This window comes from Candoia aspera, chromosome 7, assembly GCF_035149785.1.
Source record: "Candoia aspera isolate rCanAsp1 chromosome 7, rCanAsp1.hap2, whole genome shotgun sequence".
Classification (NCBI taxonomy): Eukaryota; Metazoa; Chordata; class Lepidosauria; order Squamata; family Boidae; genus Candoia; species Candoia aspera.
Genome location: NC_086159.1, coordinates 62,068,390 through 62,090,206, shown reverse-complemented (window position 1 = coordinate 62,090,206; position 21,817 = coordinate 62,068,390). Strand labels below are relative to the sequence as shown.

Here is a 21,817-nt window from a genome sequence, read left to right as displayed (position 1 = left end):
ACCCGTTACACGGCGCTCTCCTCAAACGGGAAAGCGCCCCCGCCCCTCAGCCACCCGCGCATGCGTGCTAGGCAGAACTCTCGGGAGGGGCGGCGCGCGGCGGAGAGTAGAAGGCGGGAGGCAGGGGGCGCGGTTCCCGGGCCTTTGGTTTGCAGGGAGGCGGAGGCGGAGGAGGCCTTGAAAATTGAGCGGGGTTTGTCGGAGGCTTGGGGAGATGTTCCAACTCTTGGCCAAGGGCCTTTCGTTTTTCTGGCGGAAAGCCGATCTGGAGATGGAAGAGGAGTCCCAAGCAGCCAGAGGTAGAAGAGCGGAGGTCGCTCGGTCCTTTTTCCTTGGGCTAAAAATTGCTTGGACGGTGGAACTGAGTACAACAAGGGAGTGAATTCAAATCATAGTTTTTGGTGCGAAATCCAAAACAGACAAACAAACTGAGTTTCATAGGCGAGCTGTTAGGCCTACAGGAATGCAGCTTAATTAATTTAATTAATAGATGTGTTATGGCAACCCACTCCAGAGGACTCTGGGTGGCTTGCAACCCCCCCCCCCAAATCCCACAATTAAACTCATCCTTTCATCTGGTTGTACTTGGGGGTTTTGGTCCTCCATTAGGCAGCTTATTAATTGGTTGCATTTACATCCCTCCTTTCTTCTGAGAGCTCAAGGTGGCATACAGGAGGGTTTCCCCCAAATGGCTTCCCCACAGCATCATCCATAAGGGCTAGCATGGTCTGAGAGTGATGCGCCCCAAATAGATTTACAGTGGTGTGAAGATTTCAGTTAGGGCTTTCTCAGCCTAATGCAAAAACTGCTACATTGTATTGGCTTCTGATTGTTCAAGACTGGGGAATCTTTGGCCCTTTACAATACCTGGTATTTCTGCTCAGAAGCCATGCCACTTGGGGTTGCTAGGACTTACTATTCATCATAATGTAGAGGACACAGTGTCATTACCCCTTCACTATAGTTATGAACACAGTTTATATTGAAGGGTGGCATGTAGATTAAAATATGAACAAGCTTTCCCTAATTTGATTTCCTCTACTTCCTATGAGACCCACAAACACATATATACATGTTTTGAAGTCAGTTATGACTTTTCAAGTCCTTGCAGTTTTCTTGGCAACATTTTTCGAAAGGGATTTGCCACTGCAGACTTCTTAGGGCTAAGAGAGAATGATTGGCCTGAAGTTACCCAGCTGGTTTTGTCCTAATGTGGGACTAGAACTTACCTTTTCCAGGTTTTTAGCTCAATCCCTTTAACCGTTATATCAAACTGGCTCCTTGTGTTGGAATACTATTTCTGTTACCTCCATGCAAGGTGGGATGTTCGGATGTATAGCTACATAGTCCAACAGATAAGGAATACTGATTTAAGTACTGTAATATCTATTGTAAGAAGAATAGATGCACATTCAACTTTTCGTATATTTGAAACCGCACATTATATATGTTGATTTTGTGTGCGATTTAAATTATTATATTGGCTTATCCGGTGTGCAGATGAGCAAACTATTCACTTTAATGATATAATATAAATTTATTTTCCAATAATATGCAAATGCTTGTAGAAAATGAATTGGTACTTTGTGGCCTGTTGGCAAGGGTGAAAGAAATAAAAGTGACCAGGTAGAAGAGCTGTCTTCTGTCTCCTTTGGAATTACGTAGGTTAAAAATGAATGCTGGAGGAATATGTACTTAAGTATGTACAGTAAAAGGATGAACAAATGGGTAATGAATGAATGTAGATTGTAGATGGAATACAGAAATGAGTGCTGAGTTTGAAAGAAGTGGCTTAAGATGGTTTGGTTATATAGAAAGACTGAATAGGTACCAAACTGCACAACTATTTTGTTATATGAGAGGAGTAAGTTAAGAGTATTAGAAAGAAGGAGAAAGTGCTGTGTTTAGATGGAGTTGATGAGATTCTGAAAATAAGAAATTTAAAGAACAAAAGGTGATGCAGAGACATGATAGAGCCAAGGATAGAGAGTTGCTGTTACTGTATAAATTTGACTTAGGTAGATTTTCTTTTTATTATTTATTTGTTTGTTCGTTTTTCCAATTTATATATAGCCACCCATCTCACAAAAAAGCAACTCTGGGCGCTGTTTTCCCCTTTCTTCCCACCTCTGCTGCTTGCTTGTTATTTTTTCTGCACTTTGCATAACAATGTTTACCCTGAATTGTATTTTCTAATAATTGATAAAACTGGTCTGTTTTATATTAGGTCTATGTTTTATATTTAATCAGAATATGTATTTCCCATTTTTGAAAAAAAGGTGTATTCTCTGATGTTATACAAAAGTGTTTAATCTTTCTCTTCCATTTGTTTTTCTGTTATATGCATTGCACATTATGGGTAAAATTTAGCTGTGTGCTTCAAAGATGGAACAGTTTTGCAAGCGACCCTCTGGAGGAAATTTTGGGAATGTACAGGAAGAGTGCAAGTGATATGGTTGTCCAAAATAAAAGTCTACAACATTGGATTTCACTCCATATGTTTACAATATCTAGCATGGCCTAGCTTTTTGTAACATTTCAATTTTATATATATATATATATATATATATATATATATATATATATATATATATCTGACACTTTCCTTCCAGGTTTTTAGGAAGTTGGTTAAAGCAAGTTATTTAAAAAGGCATTTAACACTTACTTAGATCATATTGTTTAGGACATGTTTATAATATGGTCATTAAGACAGTGGTTACATATTTTAATTGTGTCTCTTATTATGTGTTGTATATATTATAAATTTCAGCAAAGGATCGTTACCTTGTCGTGGTGCTGGAGCTTGAGCACCTCAGTGATGCCATGAGCTAAACTGTGAAGGGCCACCCAAGACGGGAAGGTCATGACAGAGAGGTCAGACTAAATGCGATCCCTGGGGAAGGTAATGGCAACCCACCCCAGTATTCTTGCCGTGAAAACTAAATGGATCAGTACAACCAGAGATATGTCAGTATACCATTGGAAGATGAGACCCCCAGGTCGGAAGATGGTCAAAATGCTACTGGGGAGGAACAGAGGATGAGTTCAACTAGCCCCAGACGTGATGACACAGCTAGCTCAAAGCCAAAAGGACGGCTAGCGGCCGACGGTGCTGGTGGTGAACGGCGAATCTGATGTTCTAAGGATCAACACACCAAAGGAACCTGGAATGTAAGATCTATGAGCCAGGGCAAATTGGATGTGGTTATTGGTGAGATGTCAAGGTTAAAGATAGACTTTTTGGGCGTCAGTGAACTGAAATGGACTGGAATGGGCCACTTCACATCAAATGACCACCAGATCTACTACTGTGGACAAGAGGACCACAGAAGAAATGGAGTAGCCTTCATAATTAATAGTGAAGTGGCTAAAGCAGTGCTTGGATACAATCCAAAAAACGATAGAATGATCTCAATTCGAATTCAGGGCAAGCCATCTAACATCACAGTGATCCAAATATACGCCCCAACCACAGATGCTGAAGAAGCTGAAGTAGAGCATTTCTGCGAGGATCTGCAGCACCTACTGGACAACACGCCTAAAAGAGACATTACTTTCATAACAGGAGACTGGAATGCTAAGGTGGGCAGTCAGATGACACCTAGAATTACAGGTAAGCATGGCCTGGGAGAACAAAACGAAGCAGGACATAGGCTGATAGAATTTTGCCAAGACAACTCACTCTGCATAACAAACACTCTCTTCCAACAACCGAAGAGACGGCTTTATACATGGACTCCACCAGATGGACAACACCGAAATCAGATTGACTACATCCTTTGCAGCCAAAGGTGGCGGACATCTATACAGTCGGTAAAAACAAGACCTGGAGCTGACTGTAGTTCAGATCACGAACTTCTTCTTGCACAATTTAGGATCAGACTAAAGAGATTAGGGAAGACCCACAGATCAGCTAGATATGAGCTCACTAATATTCCTAAGGAATATGCAGTGGAGGTGAAGAATAGCTTTAAGGGACTGGACTTAGTAGATAGGGTCCCGGAAGAACTCTGGACAGAAGTTCGCAACATTGTTCAGGAGGCGGCAACAAAATACATCCCAAAGAAAGAGAAAACCAAGAAAGAAAATGGCTGTCTGCTGAGACACTAGAAGTAGCCCAAGAAAGAAGGAAAGCAAAAGGCAACAGTGATAGGGGGAGATATGCCCAATTAAATGCAAAATTCCAGAGGCTACCCAGAAGAGATAAGGAATTATTTTTAAACAAGCAATGTGCGGAAGTGGAAGAAGACGAATAGGAAGGACAAGAGACCTCTTCCAGAAAATTAGAAACATCGGAGGTAAATTCCCTGGCTTTTTCCATTATCCAGCGGATATTGGCAGTTTGGTCCCTATGGGTATGATCAAAAACGAAGATGGCAAGGACCTAACAGAAGAAGAAGAGATCAAGAAAAGGTGGCAAGAATATACAGAAGACCTATATATGAAGGATAATATCGGAGATAGCTTTGACGGTGTGGTCAGTGAGCTAGAGCCAGACATCCTGAAGAGTGAGGTTGAATGGGCCTTAAGAAGCATTGCTAATAACAAGGCAGCAGGAGACGGCGGCATCCCAGCTGAACTGTTCAAAATTTTGCAAGATGATGCTGTCAAGGTAATGCATGCTACATGCCAGCAAATTTGGAAAAGACAAGAATGGCCATCAGATTGGAAAAAATCAACTTATATCCCCATACCAAAAAAGGGAAACACTAAAGAATGTTCAAACTATCGAACAGTGCCACTCATTTCACATGTCAGTAAGGTAATGCTCAAGATCCTGCAAAGGAGACTTCAGCAATTCATGGAGCAAGAATTGCCAGGTGTACAAGCTGGGTTTAGAAAAGGCAGAGGAACTAGGGACCAAATTGCCAATATCCACTGGATAATGGAAAAAGCCAGGGAGTTTCAGAAAAACATCTATTTCTGTTTTATTGACTATTCTAAAGCCTTTGACTGTGTGGACCATAACAAATTGTGGCAAGTTCTTAGCGGTATGGGGATACCAAGTCATCTTGTCTGCCTCCTGAAGAATCTGTATAACGACCAAGTAGCAACAGTAAGAACAGATCACGGAACAACAGACCGGTTTAAGATTGGGAAAGGAGTATGGCAGGGTTGTATACTCTCACCCTACCTATTCAACTTGTACGCAGAACACATCATGCGACGTGCTGGGCTTGAGGAGTCCAAGGCTGGAGTTAAAATCGCTGGAAGAAACATTAACAATCTCAGATATGCAGATGATACCACTTTGATGGCTGAAAGCGAAGAGGAACTGAGGAGCCTTATGATAAAGGTGAAAGAAGAAAGTGCAAAAGCTGGCTTGCAGCTAAACCTCAAAAAAACCAAGATTATGGCAACCAGCTTGATTGATAACTGGCAAATAGAGGGAGAAAACGTAGAGGCAGTGAAGGACTTTGTATTTCTAGGTGTGAAGATTACTGCAGATGCTGACTGCAGACAGGAAATCAGAAGACGCTTAATCCTTGGGAGAAGAGCAATGACAAATCTCGATAAAATAGTTAAGAGCAGAGACATCACACTGACAGCAAAGGTCCGCATAGTTAAAGCAATGGTGTTCCCCGTAGTAACATATGGCTGCGAGAGCTGGACCATAAGGAAGGCTGAGAGAAGGAAGATCGATGCTTTGGAACTGTGGTGTTGGAGGAAAATTCTGAGAGTGCCTTGGACTGCAAGAAGATCAAACCAGTCCATCCTCCAGGAAATAAAGCCAGACTGCTCACTTGAGGGAATGATATTAAAGGCAAAACCGAAATACTTTGGCCACATAATGAGAAGACAGGACACCCTGGAGAAGGTGCTGATGCTAGGGAGAGTGGAAGGCAAAAGGAAGAGGGGCCAACCAAGGGCAAGATGGATAGATGGTATTCTAGAGGTGATGGGCTTGTCCCTGGGGGAGCTGGGGTTGTTGATGACCGACAGGAAGCTCTGGCATGGGCTGGTCCATGAAGTCACGAAGAGTCAGAAGCGACTGAACAAATAAACAACATATGTTATAAAAGTACTGGAGTAAAGGGAAATTTCAAAACCATAATGTTATTGAGCCACCTTTACCAAAAAAGAGGAGGAGGAAATTTATTTGTTTGTTTGTTTAAATTTGTTGGCTGCCCAACTCCAGTGGGCTCTGGGTGGTGCATAAAACTAAAAAAGACATAAAACACCTAAAGATATTAAATTAAAGGCAGCCTGGACTAAAATGCTCTAATAACAAAATCCATAAAACAAAACAGGGCCCATTAAATAAATAATAAACATCAAAGCTAAGGACCAAAGCTAGGTTTTCAGAGCTTTCCAAAACCCTAGGAGAGAGGGTGCCAACCTTATCTCTGGGGGGATGGTGTTCCAGAGGGTGGGGGTCACAACAGAGAAGCACACTTCCTTGGTCCCACAAGATGGCAGAATTTAATGGAGGACACCTTTAGTGTACTGGAGGCCAGAAACAATTGGAAACAAGCGTTCCCTCAGATATGCGGGCCATATGTCATAAAGGGTTTTATGATGTTAATACGTTTCTATAATTATAAGTGTGACAAAAATTAGGAAATAAGCATCTCCAAAAATTAAGTAGAATTTCATTGGAGGTTAGTGTTAAATGCAAAAGTATATCTATATAAAATTCTTTTAAAACGACCTTTCATTTGAATACAGTAGCTATATAGAGGTCTTATTCTGGGAGGTAGAATTAGCATTTTGTTTTACTAATTCCTATGTCAGAAGAAGCAAGTTTCCTACTATTTGTATCCTTGAGCATAACTATATTAAAAACAAAGCTCAACAATAATAAAGTCTCTTTGGGAAAATCTAGTAGACGTGGCTCTTACTTTCTAAGAAATATTTTGACATTTTAAAAACTTTTTTGGATGCAATGACTGCTTGTTACATAATTGTTGCATAACTTGTCTTATTTGTCACAATGTTTATTGGCTTTTAGTAAACAGTACATTTCTAAGAAATACAATTCTGTGAATATTTCAGCACCCCACTGGTATGCTAACGTTTCATGTGAGTTCTGGAACTAGAGGTTGTGAAAATACCGTCTTCAGACTGATAGAAGTACACATTCTTGAAATGCCTGCTCAGAATTTAAATATAAATCAGGGTAGGCAATCTGCCATCCCCAACAGATGCTTTGAGCTACAGTTCCCACAATTCTTGATAATGGAGAGGGACTGGAGACTAATCTAATCTAATCAACCCTGGGGATGGTTAGCACCCTGAAGATGCTCCCGTAAATTAAGAACTTTTTAACACCTATGTTTGGACTATATTTTTATTTAAGAATATTGTTTTATTATATTTTAACAATTATTCTTGCTTTACTGTAAGCCATCCAGAGTTGCTCTTTGAGCGAGATGGGTGGTGACTAAATTTGAAATATAAATAAAAATAAAATATACCTTGACAAACAGTTCCCAGAGGGATAGCCAAGCTAGTCTGTAGCAGCAAAAAGAATAGCCTTATGACACTTTAAAAAGTAAAATTAAACTGAAATGATTTAGTTTTGAAGACTAAGTAGCCTTGGAACCCATCAGTCTAGAATAGACTTTGTAGGTCATTGCCCAGTTTTAAACTCTGGTCTTGTTTAAACATTACTAGGCATGTTCAGGTATAGTGGAAGAAGTGACTTTAGCAGCCAAGAATGTCCTGCAACTGGAGTAATGGGGAAAGTATAAGAGATACCTGTTTGTCTCCTTTCCTCCTCCTCCTCTTCCTCCCTGGGTTGCTGAACAATTAAAATTTGAGGCCATTAAGTAAGGACTATATGACAGCAGGTTTCAGTATGTAACCAAACTTGGCTGATCTTCGCTGGGCCTGAATTTGAATGGGAGACAATCAGGAAATCTCTGTTCTGTGGACTAGAGTGTAAAGTCAAACATCCTGGAAGAAGATAGGCTTAAGGGGAAAAAATGTAGTCATCAGAGATCGAACTTGACTCATGGAAAACTTTACCTTTAATAACCATTTGCTGATCACTGCAGCTTGTGAGCTAGAAAAACTGTAATTGTTAAAGTGTTGGATTGGGGAAAAAATGGTGAAAGGTCCCCTGTGCAAGCACCAAGTCATGTCTGACCCTTTGGGGGGACGCCGCTTTTGTGACGTTTACTTGGCAGACTATAGCGGGGTGCTTTGCCGTTGCCTTCCCCAGTCGTCACCTTCCCCAGCAAGCTTAGACCATAGGAAACCCAGGTTCAAGCCAAGAAGCTCATCAGATGATTTTGGCAAGTCATACTTTCTCTGGTCAGCCATCCTTACATAGTTCTTTTGGGAATTAATTGAACCAGAGCGCTTGGCAAGTTGCATTGAACTCCTCTAGAAAAGGTGAGATATAAATCTTGTAAATGAATAAAAATAAAAGTCATTGCTTGCAAAATATGTCCATTAATCCATAGCATGATTCAAATAGGTCACATTTCTCAGTAGTATGTTTGTGACCAAGTTACATTGAATGATTACAAGCGTTTCTTCATTCCTTTTTGTTACCTTGTTTGATGAATAAATCCAGCATGCAATAGAACAGATTGCATTGTCTCATTTCAGGATATAAGTGGGTTAACCAGTGAAATTTGAACACTACGTCGTCAGTCTTTCATTGTTTTATCCAAGTAAAAGTGGGATACAATAATGAAGTTATACACTTATATAACTTGTTTATATAAATTCTTACACCTTTTTAAAGAAGATCTGCCTAAAAATGTGCATCTGCCTGTGCATGGCTTGTTTGGTGTTCCTAAAACTAGTGACCTTTTGTTCTGTCGTCTTGGGTGGTGAATTTGGGAAGGAATTTCTACCGCCCTCTATGATTCAGTATTACTTCTGTTGTCAGTGTGAACTTTCTGTGTAATTGTTAACAGGTTGTCCAACATGGTTGTGTGAGCAGATGTATTTTGAAGATGCTGTATAGTGAATTGTAATGGATAGTAAACTAGAGAGAAATTCCAGGAAGTCCATAAAATCCTTGATGTTTGGGAAATAAGAGTATACAGAGATTTAGAATACTGTTGACAGTTTACATATTAGGTGAGATGTGCTTGAGAATGCAGAATTTTTTTGTGGAAGAGCAATAAGAGCACTGTGACCATCCAGCTGGATGAAACAGGGTAGCATACTTCATGCCATACTCATTTCTGAGTAAATTCAGCATAGTACCTTACCTTCTTTTGAGCATGCAAGATAGAATTATTAAATTTTGACTTGTCTCAGTTCTGATGCCATATTGTGGTTTGATGCTACTACAAGGAATCTTTCATATTCCCATTGTGAAAGTGCATTTTTTAAATTCAAATCTTATGAAAAAATTGTTACTGAGTATCAAATGTTGTTAAATCAAGAAGTTACTTAACTATTCGTATTATATGATGTAAGGCAGAAGCTTGATTCTGTGAACATAGAAGGGGGGTTAAAGAAATGTGTGTTGTAGAATTTTATTTATTTATTATTTAAGTTTATACCACCACCCATCTCCCCCGACGGGGGACTCTGGGCGGTTTACAATAAAAACTATTGTTAAAAAATCTAAGTCTAAGTTACAGTCTAAAAATATAAATACAATAAATATAAAATCCAAGTGAAGATGGAATCGCGGTCAGTAAGGGGTGCTATGGCACCAACCACCCCCAGGTGGAGCTATTACCCTCTCCATCCCAAGCAAGGTGGCAGAACCTGGTCTTCAATTTCTTCCGGAAGTCTCGGAGCGAGGAGACCCATCTCAACTCCAGGGGCAGAATGTTCCAAAGGGTGGGCACTGCCGAGAAGGCCCGCCTCCTGGACCCCGCTAGGTGAGATTCCTTTGCAGATAGGGTCCGAAGCATGCCCTCCCTGCCTGACCATGTGGGGTGAGTCGATGTTATGGGGATGAGACAGTCCTTCAAGTAACCTGGCCCCATGCCATGTAGGGTAATAACCAACACCTTGAATTGGACCCAGAAGCAAACTTTAAATTTGCTGCTTTCATTTGCAAAAACCCCTTGCAAATGATGATCTGTTAGAGACAGCTGTGCGCACTCTACTCTTTTCTATAATAAATACTGTCTGAGTACAAAGAAGAATAATTTTTAAAACACACAGATTTTTTGTAGCAAATACTGATTCATTTAGTATTGACATAAATATATATTTTTTCCTTTTAGATGGCAGGGAGATGAAAACAGTACAAGGTGTAGTAACAAGATTTTGTCTGGACTATGGGATGATCGATGATTTAATCTGCTTCACTAACGATGCTGTGATGGGGAGTGTGCCGCTGCAAGTTGGACAGAGAGTAATAGCTCACGTTGAAGAAGATAAAATATCTCATGGATTAAGAGCAATTAGGGTGAGGTTAAAACAACTGGAGATGCTCCTTGAGCTTTAATTGTTTACAAAAGTGGTTCTCAAACTGGACTGTGGACTCCTGGAGGGTGGTGCAGAGTTATTGCAAGGGATCAAGCATAGAAAACAAGCACAAAGCTCACTCACACAGCTCTTCCTTTTGCTTAGTTGTGGACTGAAAGGTACATCACTGCCAGTGGTGAGGTGGGAGGGAGAAATAGGGCGGGGATGGAAAACCTCAAAAGGGGGAGAGTCCCTCAAATTCCAGCTGGAAATTATTTATTGTGTAAAATACCAACACATTTCACATAGTTCCTCTTTGAGAGTACCAAGGTATTGGGTTTTACAAACTAAATTTCTGCTGGCACTGAGGGTGGGATGAGGCCATTTAGGCCACTTTCCCTTCCTCCTGCCAGTCCCAGTATTTCTTTCCTCCTGCTATAAACAGGGTGGGCACAACTTTTTCCACCTTTCTCCTGCATGCTGTCTATGATTCCTATAAGCTGCCCATGTTGGTGACCCATAACCAGCACCATTGCTGTGTATGCATGCCTACTACCTGCCCAGAGTTCCCAGTCTACCCCATTTGCTTCAGTGCCCTCTTAAATTTTTGGACCCTCTGAGCCTCAGCCTCAAGGGCTGTATCCACAGCTTGTCTCAGCCTCCTGCCATAATAGCAGAGCTGAGAAACAGCAGGCACCCCACATGCATCAGCATAGTTCATTTCATGTAGGCTGGCAGCATTACCCTGCTGTGAACAAGTATGGAGGGGAGTGAATGGTAAAGGGGGAGATGCCCCTATCATTTGGGACCATTTTAGCAGCTTGCCAGAGGAAAATCATAACCTCCTGCAGTCTGGAAAAATTCTTACGTTATACTAATTTTCAATTGGATGTGGATCTTTTGATTAATAAAATGCAACATCATGTAAAAGTGCCACTGATAACTACCGAATTTATAATAGCCTTTTGTTACTGTGTTTTACTTCACTTAACAGATACTTGACATATATCACTATCATGTACAGGTCTGCAAAAAAATGTTAAAAGGGATCTTCTTAAATAAAAAGTTTGGGAACCACTAGTTTACAAAGTAGACCTTTTTATGTGATTGACTGTCATATCTTGGATCGAAGAACCATGCTGAGGCGGTTGGTTAAGTCTCTAGAGTTTATTGTTCTACTTGACTAGACAGAAAATCCTGCTAAACTGAAAGGCCAAGGGAAAACAGATAAAACCCAGAATCTAAGGCGGGTCTGCTCTGAGTTTCTTCGAAGGAAGATTCAAAGCTTCTAAACTACACGTGCATTTTTCCCTCTGGATAGGGGCCCCCTCCTGTTCACCATCAGTACTCTTGACATTGACACCCAGTTGGTCAGATTGAGAAGGCCCATTGAGCATCCTACTAAGGGGAAATGTAAAGAAGTTTGGGGATACATAGATCTGACCACCTATAAATGGAAACTTAATACCTGATCTAGTCTGTGGTGTTGAATATGATCTTGCCCTGATTCTGTTACAGAAAATAATAATTCCTTCTGAGATTATTAGGGAAGAGCTTTCAAATTCAGACAAAGGCAGAATAACCTGGATTAGATATTTTCAAAAGGGAAGAAATGGTCAGAAAAGAGGAATACTTTCACCCCAAATTTCCTGATAAGAATAGAGTATGTTTAGTGTTAATCATTTAAACTTATCTCGTGGGGTTTATTTTGTTTTTGTCGCTTCTTCTTAATCATCTGGAGTTCCTTATCCTCTGGGAGCTTGCCTCCAAAGGCTGAAATTTTGTTCATTTCTAGAAAAAGTGTAATTCTAGATACCACCGAAATGAAGAATGTAAATACGCTGCAAGTGTATAAAAATACAGAAACACAGGGAAGCGCTGACACTGCAGATTGGAGAAATACTTTCAGGTCCAGTAGGGGGCAGACTTAGTGCACAGGTTGAAGTTCAGTCTGTTACTGATAAGGTTGGGAGAGGATGAGAGATATTTCCCTTTCATAGGAAAAGGAAACTAAAATAGATTTTAGATAAAAATATGCCTTCAGAAGCTTGCTGTAATCTTTTTAAACAGATAAGTAGGTGCGGAGAGGGGGCATGGATGAATGCAGAAAAACAAGCAGAATAGCACCCAGTACAGGGAGAAACACCAGAATGACATTTTCCATGAAATGGCAGGGTGTTGCTAGCAGCCTATCTTTGATCAATTCTTTTGGGAACAGAAACATAGAAAATGGAAGCAAAACAAACTAAATGCTCAAAGAAAGAACTAAGAAGAAAAAGTCCAGCAAAAGAGATTTGACAAAGTGGATGTAATGCAAAATAAGAAAATGTGAATTTGCCTTTTTGACAAACAACCTTCTTGACACGCTGACTAGAAAGCACTTCCTGATGTGGAAAAACAGTCTTCCATACAATCCTCATGGAAGAAAGATGATAGGCACCTCAGTTTTAAGTAGCCAACTAACTTCACAGTTTTATCTTGTTGATGAAATATTAATACAGTATGCTCTAGTAGTACAGCAGTATCATCTATAGATCTGAGTTAGTGTTTTAAGAAGGGGAAGTTAAGTGTCCATTTTATCAGCTCCCACAAAGCTTAAACAGGCACTCTAAAACAGCCTTTCTCGACCTTCTGAACCTGGACAAACCCTTGAAATATTTTTCAGGCCTCAGGGAACCCCTGCACATTCAGGCTCAAATATAGGCCAGAGGTTACAAAATTATATTTGTTTCATGGGTAGGCCTGTATATATGCACTAACAGTGTTCTTAAACTAGAAAGAAAGAATGAAACATACCTCTTTAATGTGAAGTTGCCCACATTTGAAATAATTTTTTAAATAAATCCTGAGCTCCCAGGGAACCCTTAGTGACCTCGCGCAGAACCCTAGGGTTCCATGGAACCCTAGCTGAGAAACCCTGCTCTAGAATAATCACCTGTATGGAGTTGAGAAGGGGCCTAATTTCCCTTGCATCTCATAAGATGGAAGATCCAGTCTGTCAGTATGCGTGATTAATGGGTACGTAGGGCCCATGCTCCCTGGCTGCTTTAAAATCTTAGCTGGCTTGGCACATTATTTCTCAGTGGCTTAAATGCATACTGTGATTGGTTATTGAAAGATTTCAGTTGCCTTCCATGTTTTGTCAAGTGTTAAAAAACATATATCCTTGTTTAGATTGGAAGCTGAAGGATCTATGCCTTTTTTGTTTGTTGGTTCGTTTGTTTCACATCCAGTTGTCTTTTATCATTTATGGTATCCACTTGATAATAACATCCTTAGGTGGAGTACCTGCTATCTTGTGTCAAGAAGTTTGAAGGATATCCAGTAGCCTTCATTCCATAGGTGAAATACAAACTACCTAATCTCTTCAGATCTCTTAAGCAGTATCTACTTTTGCCTTCAGTGCTATAGATCTTTGTCTCATGATGTCCATTTGATGTTTTTGTGAGGTGGTTTTATTCACATGTTCAACATCTCATTGGTTGAGTAGGTTTCTCAGAAGTATCTATATGTACATTCATTCTCTCCAGGATAACCTGCAGCATAGTGAATTCCTGTTTTGTAGCAGGTTGAACCTGACTGCCTTAGAGGTGTCTGCTCTACTGCAGGGCTGTCTAGAAATTGTAAGAATGGTCCTCCATGTCTGGATGGTACTGGTTTAAAGAAAATTATCAGCTCTCAGTTGGGCTTGATTGCCCACCATTTTGTTGACCTAGCTTTCAGCTCCTTATTTCTGTCCTTAGAATGACTCCATGATGTGATTCAGGCCACGTATACGAATGGTTTTAAAAGGTTGCACTCATCCCACCAGAAATCTCATCAACAGAAATGTTAGTTTGTTCTCTTTTGCAGGTAGAAAGCATCAGTGATAACTGGGATGATAACAGCATAGGTTCTTATGCAGTGGATGCAAATATTAAAACACTCATTGGCAGTATTACATCTGTTACTGGACATGGTGGCTACATCAATCAAACAACCTCCTTCTCTATGAGGGAGGTTTGTGAAGGTAACATGTATATTTCCTTTGAAAGTTTTTTTTTTTAAGTTACAGTTTTAAGTTAGATGGCTTTAAGGTTCAGATAACATATTGCTTTAAATACAGATAGTCCTCAGTTAACAACAGCAACTGGGGCCAGAATTGCCGTTGCTAAGTGACAAAGTCATAAGTGACCATGCTGGTTAGCGACAGCAGTTCCAGCAGTCCCAGTTGCAGTCATGAAGCAAGGACCTCACATGACCACAGCTTCTAACTTCTTGACCGCTTCCCTATTGACTTTGCTTGTAGGAAGCTGACAGGGAACATCGGAAATTGTGATCATGTGACCGTGACTTGCTATGACGTAATTGCAAGCCAGGCACTGAGCACCTTGATCACAGTCACGTGACTGCCAGGATACTGTGATGGCCGAAATTCCAAGGACCAGTCATAACGACTATTCGTTCAGCACCATTGTTAGTTTGAATGGTCACTGAATGAGTGGTCCTTAAATGAGGACCACCTGTAAATAAATAAATAAGTGTGTGTGTGGGATCCATGATCTTGAAATGTTAAAGGAAGTTAAATAGAAAAATACCTTTATCTCTGAATAGCTTGCTTTACTTTTAGATGTGATTAAAATATGTATGGACTGCTGAAGTTTGTATCTCCTTTCCTGCTTCAGTTGTTTTGTTTTGGAATCCAGCATTTGGATAAGTTACAGTGCAGTGTGGAAAGATAGTATATTCTATCATCGGCGCAAAGCCTGGAAGGGATACTTTACTTAAGTGGAGGGTTTGACAGAGCTGTTTCTGTGATGCAGTTTTGTCAAGCAAAACGGTTCAGCGCTTTGTATCCAAATGAAGCGGTCTGCTCTGACTGGAGGTGTTGAGAGAGAGCACTTAGCTTTTCTGTATTGTGGCATAGCTTCATATCAGATCAAGGCGGCTCTACAAAGTCAAGCAGTGCCATTTTGTATAGCCCTAATGCCTCCCTTTCAACAGATTCAGAGTTTCTCCATGCCCCTTTTTATTCTATATTTTATTTATTTATTTTATTTTAAATAAAATTTGTTTATTTTATATTTTAAGGCTTTTATCCTTGTAAAGGAGATTGCGTGCAAGCAGAATATATTGTCAACCCAACAACATGGACCAGTGAAGCCATATCTGTAAAGCCTGTACGGTATAAAAGAATTGACAAGGTATGTGTAATGCTTTGTGAGATCTTCCAAATATTTCAGCTACTGTAATAATGGTGATAGGAGAGATCAGCAGCCACAGTAGGAACTGTCTTGATGCATTCAGCTTAGAATAATTCTGACTCTGTCCAATAGCCACAAAATCTCTTTGTTTCAATAAAATATCTTCCGGCTTAAATCCAGTAGAATCACTAAATTAGTCAAAAAGCAAACTGTCTTTATCCTCTTGCAGGATTACAGTTACCAGTTTTGTTACGGGATGCGGGGAGAGACCTGGCAGTTAAATTGTTGTGAAACCTGTTGTGGTGTAAACTTTTTTCTGTAAGAATATGAAAGGAGTTCTTTTACATCAGATTAAAGTTCATCTCAGGAATCTGTTCCTGCATCATTAAACTGGAAGCAGGACACAAGTCCAATAGCAGCCTCTATGTTGCATCTCTAGCAACTGATACAGAGGGAAGTTCTGCTCTAGAGTTAGTGTTTGGTTACCAGGACTTGTAAAGCAAGAGTTCTTTCTGCAGTACAAACACGTTGTGACTTATGGTTTGGGTAGGGATCGGAACCCAGAAGCCATAAACTGTAGTAGAAGACAAACAAGCAAGATTTCCTTCTTCCCACATAATGCTGAACAAATCACAGAAGATACAAATGTGCTTAATCACTCCTGATAAGCAGAAATGATGAATTGGCACGTACTAAGTTTACCATTCACTCATAGCGGGGCATCAGATTATAACTGTTTATACTGTTATTTGATGTATTGATACAATTATTACAGATCCGTATTTCCAGCGTATGTGGAAGAACTGGTGTGGTAGACGAGAGCGTATTTTTCAATCTGGATTTTCTGAGACTTCCTAATGATTATTTGCCCCATAAACATGATCTGGTCAATGTTGTGGTTGTGGAGAGTAACCAGTCCTGTTATATTTGGAGAGCACTTAGCATGGCTCCAACAGACAAAAATAGGTAATGAAGTTTTCATAATTCTTACAAAATTATTTGATTCAAGTTTTTCAAAATAGGTATGACATTGAATAAAATAGCATCTATCCCATCCCATCTAATTTTTCTTTGGTTTTGGTTTAGGGTAGCTGAGGATAACATTTGTTTCGTAACTCAAGGATAGTTCATGGTAACAGAGTAAAGAATTTAAAGAGATGTTTAAAAAGGATTTTTGTAGGCAGACTTTTAAAAGTTTACACTAATATTTATTGGTCATATTCTGAACAGATTCAGGGCTATATTATGAGCTGATCTGAAAAATAAAAGGAGCTTTAAATAGCATTTTTCCATGGTTATTTCTAATTGTCAGTGGTTTCAAATTAGTCCTTGTAGATAGTCTGTTTCAGTCTGAGGTAGTCCAAAATGAACCGGCAACCAGTCCAATAAGTTTTCTAACTTCTTAAGAACTAGTTTTTAATAAAATAGATCTTATTAAATTGGCATTTGCTGTGCTTAGATTATTATTTGCTTTTTGAAAGTTTGGTCCATGTTAACTTTAAAAAAAGATACTGGGTGAAAAGTGGGTGTTAGCTCTTTGTACAGTTTCATGGTTACAATGAATGAAATTGATTTGAATAGCTTTCTTAAGTTATTATGAATTAATTTTTGTGATACCAGTACATGGGTTCTGATTCCTCCTCCTTTCAGATCATTGCTGTCTCAAGACATACAACTGAATGAGTCAGATGAAAATTTACTGAAAGAAAAAGAAGGACTTGAGGTGTCAAAAATGACAGATTTTGGAAAACTCAAATTAGGAGTAAGCAAAACTATGGAAATCTGGATAGAGTAAGTTGTTTTTGTCATTGCCCAGGTTTTCCTTTTAAAATATTGACCATAACTTAAATCCACAGCTTACTCTAATATACAAGGCTGACCTACCCACGTCCCTTCTCCCTATCCAGCAGTTGTACAGGACAAACTGGAGCTCCAACAGTGCAGTTCCAATTGGGTTACCCTATGTCTTTCCTCTTGAGGAAGGCAAGGAATAATTAAAGTACTTTCTTCTGTGTATTCAATAAGCACTTAGATTGATCTCCTAGCTTGCTTGATGTACAGGAAAAATGCCAGTACTCCATGTATCAGGCAGGCTGAGAAGAAATGTTATCAGGGCTTCTCAACCAGGGTTTCATGGAACCCTAGGGTTCTGCGAGAGGTCACTAGGAGTTCCCTGGGAGATCATAATTTATTTAAAAAATTATTTCAAATTCAGGCAACTTCACATTAAAGAGGTAGGTTTTGTTATTTTTAGTTTAAGAACACTGTTAATGCCTATATACAGGCCTACCCATGAAACAAATACAATAATTTTGTAACTTCTGCCCTATATTTGAGCCTGAGTGTGCAGGCGTTCCCCAAAGCCTGAAAAATATTTCAAGGATTCCTCCCAGGTCAGAAGGTTGAGAAAGGCGGAGTGTCATGCTTATCTAATGCATGGAAAAAATGTTCTTCCTACAATGTTTATGTTTCCTACTTGGTCCAAAAGACATGCCCAAGATTTTTTTTATTATTTTCTTAATGCACAGCAGTATGCAAAATAGAAGCTTCATGCATATAACCACATTCTAAGCTAATTTTAGTTAATTCGTAGAGGCCTTCTGAAAAATCCTGCAAATGGAAGGACCTCAATGGATACAGTCTCTTGTCCTCGTATTGCTAATGACTGGGGATAAAACTGTCACAGAGTATCTTCTTACCACTGTGGAATTATTTCTAATCCCATTAAAAATGTATTACACATCTTGAGGTATTGTGATTTCTTATGTACAAATATTGAGATGCAAAGTGGTGGTGTTATTTTAGGAACAAAGGGAAAACGGCACATACTTTAATTAGCTGCAAATTAGGTGGCTGGGATAAAGAGAAGCAGTTCTGTCTCCAGTTGCCAGAAAAGAACCAGATGTGCTCTAAAAGAACTTCAGCATTGACTGTCCCTGATGGAGCTACTTCAAGTAAATATATCTCCAGTATTTAATAATTTATTCCACTGCTTGTTTTCCCTATTCGAATTATAGAGTAATTTGATTTGGCTTTCTTTTGTTTTGTAAAAGGTGAATTTACGTACCTAAGCAATATTGGAGATCATGATAGTTCTGTAATTGGACAATCTGGAAATCTAAACTGTGAAAAAGACCAAGAATATGAAGGCGAAGAAACAGCAGGACCTAGCAGAAATGTATCTCTACCTTCTGGAAGCAAGACCTCTATAATTGTTGTATGCACTGCAAAGTGTGTTTCTTTCTTTTTAAAAAAAAATCACAATTTTGTTAAGTAATAATGTATGATTTTCTCTGTTGGAAGTCAGAATTCCAATTGGAAGCCAAAAGGAATGAAAGACAGATTATGTGTTATCGTACTTTAGATCCCTCTTTTGTGAGCTTGTATGTAGGTTTTTACTTGATAAGGTAAGACTTCATGAGACAGGATGAAAAAACGTTTATGATTTAACATTCCATTCATCCAAAATCTGAACTTAGGAGTGATGGTTGCCCATATTGCTGGAGTGGAAACACTTAAGTAGTGATTGATCTCAGTGGGGACATAGCAAACATCCAGGAGGGAATCCATTCAAGCTGTCTGGGTATTAACCAGTAACCCTGAATGTCTATTGAATCATCCTAGCTGATGGTGCTTAGAGAGTCTCTTTCACAACAAAATTTTCTTTTAGTGAGTTTAAACCAGTAAAATAATTGAAGAAAATTATAATCAAAGTTTTTATTACTTGATTCAGTCATCTGTGATGATCATAATCCTAAAACCAACCTAGGGCAGATAGCCACTTTCTTGATGTTTGGACCACATTTTTTTTTTTTTTTGCCTTTGGCCATGCTGGCTGGGACTAATGGCAGTTGGCCTGAGATGGTAGGGCTTGGAGGGCTGCAGATTGCCTATCCTTGTCCTAACTATGACACTGGAACAGCTGACTCAGGAACCTGTGAGTGTCAGACCCAGCCCAAGAACCACCAAGAATCAGTGCAGCCAAACTTCAGTTCTTTATTTGCTAACACCGTATAGACAGAATCTTGCCAGGCTAAAGCAACTCTACCTAACCTAAGGGGAGATAACCTGGGAAAGCTCTAGGGTGGGGCTGTTCTGAACCTCTTGGTTTTCTCACAGTAGCTTCCTAGACTATGTTTCCTCTTACCTTGTCTCCCTTCTTGGAATGTTCTCCCTCCTTCCTGAGAACCAGCAGCACTGCCGAAATCCACCACAGTAAGATCAATGAGAATTTGAACTAATTTGGCATGGCAAACAGGCAGAAGCAATCCAGTTACATTGGTAGTTTGAAATAGACATAGACATGCAGAATAGCAATTTAATATTTTCCTGTAGTTCATTAGAAGGGACTTTTTTCTCTCTAACGTCCTTATGACTGATTATAACGTCAGCTTTACATCTTCTGGAACTTAATTATTAGTTGCATTAGCCTTCATTCACAAATGCTTAGATGCATAACAGGTAGTCCTCGTTTAACACCACAATTGGGACCAGCAACTCTTATTAAACGAAGTGGTCACTAAGTGAAACCATGACTGTGCTTATGACCTTCCTTAAGCTTTCCCTTGCTTTACAAAGGTGGTAAATGTGAGGATTGGCTGCAAAGTTACTTTTTCAGCACCATGGTAACTGTGAATGGTTGCTGTACATTGTAGTCACTAAACGAGGACTACCTGTACTACACATCTTTTCTTTAGTTGACAACAACCTTCGCCAATGTGATCCCTTTCTGATCCAACAATTCCCAGAACTCCCAGCCAACATGGCCCAGAAAAGGCCAACAGACAGTACAGCACTTGCTATAAATCCAAAAATGTACAGAGTGAGTGGCATTGGTAATTGGCATTATGCAGATCAGAGAAGGCTGGTGTGCTTGGACCACTCAGTCTGTTCTTAAAACAGGCAACTAATACTCTTCACATGCGTGTCATCTGATCATCTTATTTTCCTGCCTGGCATATCATGGGATAAAAGCAACCTTCCCATAGGCTTTGTCTTGTTTATTACTTTAATTGAATTCTTATTTTATTCAAGAAATCCTGGCCACTGCAAAGAACTTTTGTTGCTGTGTTTTTCTGACTGCATTATTGGTCGGTACATTGAAGCAACTGTAGTAACAGAAGAAGAGTCGTTGATAGCAGCTACTGAGCAGTATTCCCAGAGAAAATATCAAGACACTTCTGAACTGCAAAACACAAATGCAATAATGATTTTACCAGAATTGAAAAGGTACTGCTGATTAAAGTAAGATTAAATCCACTGTACATAAATTGTTTGCTTTTATTGAGTAAAAATTGTTTTAAGCACTGATGTCATATAATTGTGTGTATGTCTTTAAAGGATCATGATTCATTTCAGAGGTTTATTAGTAGAAATACAATTCAGTGGAAGACACTTTAAGGTAATGGAATAAGCGTTTCAGCTACCTACTTAAAGAAATCAAGGTTCTCGGCGTTTGTTTTGTTTTTTTTCAAACTTGAGTGCTTTATCATGAGAAGTGAAACAGTTTTTCATTTCAGATTGTCTCAGTATACATTTGAATTCCCAAAAGAAGACCATCAGATGTATCTGTTTTAAATTTAGCAGCACCTTCTTAACATTTAAAACATTTTGCATTCTGCCTAGTCAAGACGTGCATATTATCTGCGTAGCATTTTATTGAATCTTTCTCCAAAATTGTTTTACAAATCATTCCAGAACAGCTATGCTGTTATACGTTGAACCAGTAGCAGGATCCATGTGTTTTTATGGAACTGTGCTCATTACAATTGACTTTTTTGTCATGTCTGAAAATCTCTGTTGAAATATATAAGAACCTGTACTAACTACAACCTGCTGAATGTAAGATTTGCTTCCTGGGTAATTGTCTTCCTTCCTTTCTGTATCTGTGTCTATATATTTAGTCCAGGGTCTCCATTTAGACTGGAAATTTGAAGAGAGGAGTATGGGTGGCATCACAAGTGTATATGACCAGAATCAAAAGCTCCACATTAGAGACAATCAAATTGGTGAAGCCCAAGACACTTCTCAAGAACCTAGACACAAAGCACAGATCAGTCTGAGCCCCAAAACACAGTTTGTGTCTTTTGAATGCATTATTCTTTCTGTACTTGAGTTCCCAAATCCTCCCATATCAGCTTTCCAACTGCAGTTAGTCATTTCTCTTTCACACCTGAGCACTCTCTGAGTCACATTATGTTGTTGTTTATTCGTTTAGTCACTTCCGACTCTTCGTGACTTCATGGACCAGCCCACGCCAGAGCTTCCTGTCGGTCGTCAACACCCCTAGCTCCCCCAGGGAC

The 21,817-nt window shown here is 39.5% G+C and overlaps 1 protein-coding gene across 2 annotated transcripts in view; it reads left to right on the top strand.

Annotated features, from left to right (window-relative positions):
* The first annotated feature begins 164 nt into the window (after positions 1-164).
* MOV10L1 (Mov10 like RNA helicase 1) overlaps positions 165-21,817 on the top strand; it is a 68,870-nt gene continuing 47,217 nt past the window's right edge. For both annotated transcript variants that reach the window (XM_063307915.1, XM_063307914.1), the window contains exons 1-9: positions 165-299; positions 10,149-10,333; positions 14,185-14,341; positions 15,403-15,515; positions 16,291-16,481; positions 17,166-17,306; positions 18,321-18,469; positions 18,569-18,746; positions 20,550-20,744. In XM_063307915.1, coding sequence (XP_063163985.1) covers positions 215-299; positions 10,149-10,333; positions 14,185-14,341; positions 15,403-15,515; positions 16,291-16,481; positions 17,166-17,306; positions 18,321-18,469; positions 18,569-18,746; positions 20,550-20,744 — 1,394 coding nt within the window. In that variant the 5' untranslated portion in view covers positions 165-214. The remainder of the gene's footprint in view (positions 300-10,148; positions 10,334-14,184; positions 14,342-15,402; positions 15,516-16,290; positions 16,482-17,165; positions 17,307-18,320; positions 18,470-18,568; positions 18,747-20,549; positions 20,745-21,817) is intronic.